Source organism: Lepisosteus oculatus, chromosome 2 (assembly GCF_040954835.1).
Source record: "Lepisosteus oculatus isolate fLepOcu1 chromosome 2, fLepOcu1.hap2, whole genome shotgun sequence".
Taxonomy (NCBI): Eukaryota; Metazoa; Chordata; class Actinopteri; order Semionotiformes; family Lepisosteidae; genus Lepisosteus; species Lepisosteus oculatus.
Genome location: NC_090697.1, coordinates 75,183,964 through 75,191,946, shown reverse-complemented (window position 1 = coordinate 75,191,946; position 7,983 = coordinate 75,183,964). Strand labels below are relative to the sequence as shown.

At 55.1% G+C, this 7,983-nt stretch overlaps 1 protein-coding gene across 3 annotated transcripts in view; it reads right to left on the bottom strand.

Annotated features, from left to right (window-relative positions):
* Nucleotides 1–3,492: 3,492 nt before the first annotated feature.
* Nucleotides 3,493–7,983, bottom strand: part of cacna1fa (calcium channel, voltage-dependent, L type, alpha 1F subunit a) — a 49,207-nt gene continuing 44,716 nt past the window's right edge. For all 3 annotated transcript variants that reach the window (XM_069183636.1, XM_069183644.1, XM_069183632.1), the window contains 2 exons: nt 6,145–6,465; nt 3,493–4,797 (listed from right to left, as the gene is read on the bottom strand). In XM_069183636.1, coding sequence (XP_069039737.1) covers nt 4,510–4,797; nt 6,145–6,465 — 609 coding nt within the window. In that variant the 3' untranslated portion in view covers nt 3,493–4,509. The remainder of the gene's footprint in view (nt 4,798–6,144; nt 6,466–7,983) is intronic.

Below are 7,983 nucleotides of genomic sequence, written 5' to 3'. Positions count from 1 at the left end.
TGTCCGAGGATCGAGTGACCGGGTCAGACAGAGCTGTACTCCCGTGTGGCCCGACCCGGGCGTAACACCGGGGGACACTTCCTGTCTGGTCAAGACCGCTCACATCTGGCCACCGAGCCCTGGGCTCTGGCTAGCCCTCCGGCGTCCACGGCTTTATGATTTCTGGGATCTGCCATGCAGGTTGGTCCGAAGGGAAGGGCTGGTCAGGAGCTCTGTGGGGAAAGGGGCTCAGGGACGCGACTGGCCAGACACATCCCGGTTCTCCTCTCCCAGACAGGACGAGCCCTTATCCGAAAAATCACGCGCTGGCGATATTCCGGCTGTCGGTTTAAAGGAGAATTCAGGGTTATGGCCCTGCGCGTTGCATAAGCAGGTAATCCAAGATTAATCACACCTGCCAGCGGCTGGAAACAAAATCGGATTGCCTCTGGAAAACATTTCGCTTGTTTTCCTGTGTTCTGGAGACAAGATCCTAACATCATGTCATGGATGGGTATCCCATGAAGGGTTTAGCTCGCCCTGCTCCCAGTGACGCCGAGAGAGGCTCCAGGCCACCCTGACCTTCGCCGGCAACACCTGTAGGCAGGGGTCCCCCAAGCCTGTTCCCGGTGACCCCCACACCTGCTGGTTTTCACTCCAGACCCCCTTTAATTAGACAATCGAAGCCTTAATTCATGTAAGAAGTTGCTTCAATTGAATATTTTTTTTTTGTTTTCTAGTCACAAAAAGTTGGGGATTTTATTCCACTCGCAAAATACTATGGTTAAAGCTCCGTTCGTCTGAATGATGAATCCGATGATCTCTGGGGCACCAGGAGCAGGATAGGGAACCGCTACAGTGAGGGGTGGAATTGGCTGGAGGGAAGAAGGAGCAGGACAAGATGGAGTTCCTTGCCTGAACCACACTTCCCATAATGCTGTGGGAGACGAGCTGTTGCCCTCCATCACCTGCCCACGTCTGAAAGGACAGGCGGCAGTTGTCAACGAGAGAGTTGTTCGTTATAGCCACCTTGTCTTCTTGTCCATCGGGCCTCCCCTCCCCTGCGCCCGTTTCTCCTCTCTCTGAGAAAATATCGAAAGGTCCGCACACGGAAGAGGAAGAGGAAGAGGGATGGAGCAGAAATCGGCCCTGGGGGTAAACTGGGGGAACAGCGAGGGGGTGCTGCGGTCAGCCCACGTTGGGGTCACGTGTCCCACGCCCACAGGACGAGTGGCACAGCTCCAATCCTCTTGGCCGTCAAGCTGGTGCCATTCAGACCCCACTCACAGAGCTGCAGCCCTCCGTACCTCCCACTGACACAGACAAGGGCATCGGATCAGAAACAACAGCGTTCCCGATCCAGGAGCAGGTGTCCCCAGCTCCGCCTCCCAAAAAAAACCCAGCAACTCTACCCATTGGATAGAGAGCACCTCGATACCTTTATTGCAATTAAACAGCTCTCTGCAGGATCAACCTCCCTCTCTTCCCGAGAGTCAGAGAATACAAGTCAGAAAAGACACAGGCGCCAACCCAAGGAACAGACACCAACGGGCTGGAGTAAGCCAAAGGAATCCGAGCCCCTGCAGACACATGTCATGGAGCTTCCTGTCAGGAGGCAGTGGGAGGGGCCTGAGCTCCCGGACTCGGCTCTACAGCGCCCACTGCTGCCCGGAAGAGGCACAGCTCGGAAGAGCGCTCAGCCGCACCCGAAGTTCCCTGGGCACGTCCCAAATGAAGACTGTGTACTGCTCAACACTCCTCATCTCACTGTCTGTAAAAGGGCAGTGCCATCCGCACCCCAAACACGTTTGTTTTAACCTTTCATGAAGAAAGAGAGGGTCCTGCTCGATTCTATTAATCCGTTATCGGCTGTTCACCGGTGGGTATCGCGCAGTGACCCAGGCCGGAAAAGCCCCAGGATTGTGCGAACTGGCAAAGTGGGATCCTGTTCAAGTAGGGAGCCGTGTCAGCAGGCGTGGGCTGCAAAGGAACAAGTCCAGGTTTATTCCAGGCGGAAAAGAGACAAGAAGAAACAACATTTCGCCTGTGGAGCCTGAAAACAGCTCCACAGCTGAGAAGTTGTTTCTTTTCTTCTCTTTTCAGCCTGGAATAAACCTGGACTTGTTCCTCTCCCTGGCCATTGCAAGGGCACAGGAGAGCATTGCACAAAGCTTGGCTGCACTGCAATGCCCGAGGGGCTCTTGTCTCTGAGCAGCCTGTCTGCTAGGTGATATAGTAGAAGTCCCTTATCAAGGTCAGTTCTTAATGGTGAGCCCTGAAAACATCTCCAGCACTTGGCAGGCTCCTGTGTGAATCCTCCTCTGACTGCGATACAATTCCTGTGAGTCTAAATTCAGGCATGACGTGTTTCATTAGAGATACAGTTCAAGAGAAAAGGAGATACTGGGCGGACTGTACGAGTTGCTCACCAAGGGTCAGAGTTCATCTCCAGCCCGGGCCGTCCTCCAATCAGCTCCGAGAACGACTGACCGCTCCTGCCTCTCTCCTGACCCCTGTTCCCAGCCCCCGTCCTGCTCCCACACTGCCCACAACCACCACCTCTCCAGCTGCGCCCCCCCGAACAGGAACCCGAAGGGCCCGCACAGCTCGGCTGAAGGTTCGGACCGGCCCGTCTCGTTGTCCGGAACGATTTCGCCTCCGGGGGGCGACCCCACCTGGAGTTTTAGCGCAGATGAAGCCTGAAATGAAACGACCGCACATCTTTTCGTTCTAGAAAAGTCTTTGCTGCTGTTCTTACTGCCCTGGGTGCTGTCATTACCACTATCCGCACTGTAGATAAAAATACATTTATAGACAATAAATCCACTTCATCATTTCAGTAAGAGCTCAACACTGCGATCTGTGTCCACTACAGACCTCCGCCTGTCCTTTCAGCTGACGAGACGCCAATTCCCTCCAGCAGTGCTGCATCCTGAGGCCTCACTGTTGTCAAGCTGTAGCAGTGGTTGTTTTCCGGCTTGATTTCCGATTATTTTCTTCATCCACGTGTGGATTCGTCCTGGCTTTTTGGACTGCACACGCAAAACGTATCCAGACCCATGCACAGTTTTCACATTTTGTTGCTTTAAATTTTGCCGTCACGACAGTTTGAAACGGCAGGTAATGTTTGTCATACTGTACACACAGCCCTCTCCGCCCATTCAAAGCATGAGGCAAAAACAAAGAAGGAAAGAGATAATGTGAAAGAAAAAGAAAAATAGCACTGTATAAACTGCACAATGAAGGTATGTAACCTATTTATTTATCTATCCATTTTTTATGTATTTTATGCTGTTGCTGTAGTTTCACGTACTTTATGTGATTTTATGTGACTTCTATGTTTTGCTTCTGTATTTTGTACTTGGATGGGAGAAACCAGAGACAACTTTCCACAGTAGTGGACAATAAAGCATCTAAGAATTTAAACCTTTTGCCGTGGCAAAATTATGTTTTTTGTACCTTCATCGAGGTACACGGAATTACCTTAATGAGACAATCAGCAGAGTGCCCTCTGTCTGGGTGCAGCAAGAGTGGTTCACGTGAATTCAGAGTAATGTGGAGGTCCCCAAGCAAGCCTGAGCACACCTCAGCACACCTGTCACGAAGAATGGGTGTGCAGAGCTGGTGGAAACTCTCGGGTCTGAACACTGACACAATCAACACACTTCACCGTTTTTCTCTGGAGATTTTCCTGACATTTACTTATTACATTCTGAGAAGAGTGCAGCTTGGATATTCAGGTGCTGACTGAAATATTACATTTAAAGGAACGGGTTTGCATCAGTGTGCAATTTCACAAAATAGGACACCATAATGGGTCCGAATACTCTGCTACAACACGTAGCAGACATCCCTACTGCCCTCCCCCCGCCGCCAGCTGAACGCTCTCAGACTGACAGGATATCAGACTCCTCTGCTGTTCAATTCCAGACTGCGCTGATTGCAAAAACTGAAAAATGCTTTCTGTTTCATTAGGAGGGACGCTATCCCCACAGCCCACACTGTACATCCACAAGGGACTAGCACAGCGCTGAAAGCCCAGTGCCCATGTCCCGCCCTCAGGGGCTGACAGGTGTCCGCATGATGGACCTCCAGACCTCCAGCATGTTCTGACGCCCCCCGATTTCTGTGTGTGCTTCCTGGAGGAGTGTGTCCGACGATCACCGGCCCACCGTGAGGCCGCCAGCCCCCTCTGGCAAAGCTTCTGGGCCGCTGGCACCCTGGACAAAAGCTCCGGCTTGTCTCTGCTGCCGCCCTGGTGGCCGCAGCCCCTGTGCCTCCTGCAGGTCCTGGGAGGAGCAGGGCACCACGGGCACACCGTCTGACTGAGGACTCGCCCGTCCTGTCCTGGTCCCACAGGGATGTCCCTTGTGTTCCCACGGATGATTGTCCATCGTCCTACTTCGCTCTCTGTCCCGTACTCCCCCTCCCTCTCCTTCTCTCTTCCTCCCCTCCTGCCACCTGATCCTCTGCCCCCCACGTCTTCTCACTCTGTCCCTCCCTCCCCCCTCGCTCCCGCCAATGGGACGCTCAGAAGGAGGTGACACAGGTCATCTCGTCGGCCAGGTCCTCCTCATCCCGGCTCCTGATTGGCTCCTCGTCGCTGTAGAGCGGCCCCACGTCCCCGTGCGACAGGAAGCTGCCCCCGGCGCCGCCTCCGCCGGGGCCCCCGCCCGGCACGCCGCGGCTCAGCAGGTCGCTGGCGGCACTTTCCATCTCGTCGATGGTCATGTGACACGCGTCCGCAATCTCCCGCTTTGCAAACGCGACGAATTTCGGGTCCTTGGCATACAGGCCCAGGCCCTCTGAGATCAGCACCTGGGTGAGAGAGTGAGAGAGTGAGAGAGTGAGAGAGTGAGAGAATGTGCCCAGTCTGTGATCTCCTGTCCCAGCCTGAGGAACAGTGAGCCTGTCTCTCAATAATAATAATACAGTGTGTGATCTCCTGTCCCAGCCTGAGGAACAGACAGTGAGCCTGTCTCTCAATAATAATAATACAGTGTGTGATCTCCTGTCCCAGCCTGAGGAACAGACAGTGAGCCTGTCTCTCAATAATAATAATACAGTGTGGGATCTCCTGTCACAGCCTGAGGAACAGTGAGCCTGTCTCTCAATAATAATAATCCAGTGTGTGATCTCCTGTCCCAGCCTGAGGAACAGACAGTGAGCCTGTCTCTCAATAATAATAATACAGTGTGCGATCTCCTGTCCCAACCTGAGGAACAGTGAGCCTGTCTCTCAATAATAATAATACAGTGTGTGATCTCCTGTCCCAGCCTGAGGAACAGTGAGCCTGTCTCTCAATAATAATAATACAGTGTGTGATCTCCTGTCCCAGCCTGAGGAACAGTGAGCCTGTCTCTCAATAACACTCCATGTGCTGTAAATTTCTTATGATGTGTCTGTATTGTAAATGTCTGTAGATTTTATGTTAATTGTTTATGCTTTGGCAAGACTGGCCATGCCAATAAAGAATTGAAGAGAGAGAGAGGGAGAGGGAGAGACGGAGTGAGAGTACAGAGAGAGAGAGGGAGGGAGAGTGTGAGAGTGAGAGGAGGAGGGAGAGAGAGAGCACAGAGGGAGGGGGAGTGAGTGTGAGAGTGAGAGAGGGAGGGAGTGAGAGTGTGAGAGTGAGACTACAGAGGGAGGGGGAGGGAGAGTGTGAGAGTGAGAGGAGGAGGGAGAGTGTGAGAGTGAGAGTACAGAGAGAGAGAGGGAGGGAGAGAGAGAGTACAGAGGGAGGGGGAGTGAGAGTGTGAGAGTGAGAGCAGGAGTGAGAGTGTGAGAGTGAGAGGAGGAGGGAGAGTGTGAGAGTGAGAGGAGGAGGGAGAGAGAGAGTACAGAGGGAGGGAGTGAGAGGAGGAGGGAGAGAGAGAGTACAGAGGGAGGGAGTGAGAGGAGGAGGGAGAGAGAGAGTACAGAGGGAGGGAGGGAGTGAGAGGAGGAGGGAGAGAGAGAGTACAGAGGGAGGGAGTGAGAGTGTGAGAGTGAGAGGAGGAGGGAGAGTGTGAGAGTACAGAGTGTGAGAGTGAGAGGAGGAGGGAGAGAGAGAGAGTACAGAGTGTGAGAGTGAGAGGAGGCGGCAGACAGAGACAGCAGAGCAGGGGAGGAGCGCCGTGCTGAGACACGATGTCCTCCGGCAGCAGGAGGGGCCCAGAGCCTCACCGCCTCCACCAGGCTGTCCGCGCTGCCCCTCTTGTCGCTGTAGCGCGGCTGGAGGCTGGGCACCCTCAGCGTGGCGTAGGCCCTGCAGGGCTGGTGCCCGGTGCCGCCCGCGCCGCCCGCGTACCAGCCCGGCCGCGAGGAGGCCGGCAGGCTGGCGCTGCCCCCCTTCTTGTCGCCCCACAGGGCTCCCCCATCCTCCTCCACCAGGATGAGCGGGGCGTACAGCAGGCGGCCCCGGCGGGGGCCCGGCGTCGCCCACGAGGCCGAGGAGCCCGTGGAGGAGCGGCTGCTGCTGCGCCGGGAGTCGTAGCTGCCGTAGGTCTGCGCGAGGAAGAGGAGGAGGAGGAGGAGGAAGACGAGGACACTGTGAATCGCCTGTCATCGCGCTGCTAGCATCCGGGGCCTTGCCAGTGGGGTCCAGAGACCAGAGCCGTAGTCACGAGCAACAGGACAGGAGACAGGGGGCGCCACTGTCTCCCGCACTGCCACCTGCCCACAGCAGTGAGGCCCCGCGGGCCTGGACCCCCGGTTCTGACAGGACGGACACCGCGCACTCATGAGCCCAACAACATCTGCTTTAAATAGGCCACTGTAACTCGACTCGGGACTGTTCTCTCCATGTGTGCGTGTGTGTGCCCAGGTGTGTGAGTCTGAGTGTTCCTGTGTGGGTGTGTGAGTCTGAGTGTTCCTGTGTGGGTGTGCCCAGGTGTGTGAGTCTGAGTGTTCCTGTGTGGGTGTGTGAGTCTGAGTGTTCCTGTGTGGGTGTGCCCAGGTGTGTGAGTCTGAGTGTTCCTGTGTGTGAGTGTGAGTCTGAGTGCTGCTGTGAGGGTGTGCCCAGGTCTGTGAGTCTGAGTGTTCCTGTGTGAGTGTGCCCAGGTGTGTGAGTCTGAGTGTTCCTGTGTGGGTGTGCCCAGGTGTGTGAGTCTGAGTGTTCCTGTGAGGGTGTGCCCAGGTGTGTGAGTCTGAGTGTTCCTGTGTGAGTGTGCCCAGGTGTGTGAGTCTGAGTGTTCCTGTGTGTGAGTGTGAGTCTGAGTGTTCCTGTGTGGGTGTGCCCAGGTGTGTGAGTCTGAGTGTTCCTGTGTGAGTGTGCTCAGGTGTGTGAGTCTGAGTGTTCCTGTGTGGGTGTGCCCAGGTGTGTGAGTCTGAGTGTTCCTGTGAGGGTGTGCCCAGGTGTGTGAGTCTGAGTGTTCCTGTGTGAGTGTGCTCAGGTGTGTGAGTCTGAGTGTTCCTGTGTGGGTGTGCCCAGGTGTGTGAGTCTGAGTGTTCCTGTGTGGGTGTGCCCAGGTGTGTGAGTCTGAGTGTTCCTGTGTGTGAGTGTGAGTCTGAGTGTTCCTGTGTGGGTGTGCCCAGGTGTGTGAGTCTGAGTGTTCCTGTGTGAGTGTGCCCAGGTGTGTGAGTCTGAGTGTTCCTGTGAGTGAGTGTGAGTCTGAGTGTTCCTGTGTGGGTGTGCCCAGGTGTGTGAGTCTGAGTGCTGCTGTGTGGGTGTGCCCAGGTGTGTGAGTCTGAGTGTTCCTGTGTGAGTGTGCCCAGGTGTGTGAGTCTGAGTGTTCCTGTGTGAGTGTGCCCAGGTGTGTGAGTCTGAGTGTTCCTGTGTGGGTGTGCCCAGGTGTGTGAGTCTGAGTGTTCCTGTGTGGGTGTGCCCAGGTGTGTGAGTCTGAGTGTTCCTGTGAGGGTGTGCCCAGGTGTGTGAGTCTGAGTGTTCCTGTGAGTGAGTGTGAGTCTGAGTGTTCCTGTGAGGGTGTGCCCAGGTGTGTGAGTCTGAGTCTTCCTGTGTGGGTGTGCCCAGGTGTGTGAGTCTGAGTGTTCCTGTGTGGGTGTGCCCAGGTGTGTGAGTCTGAG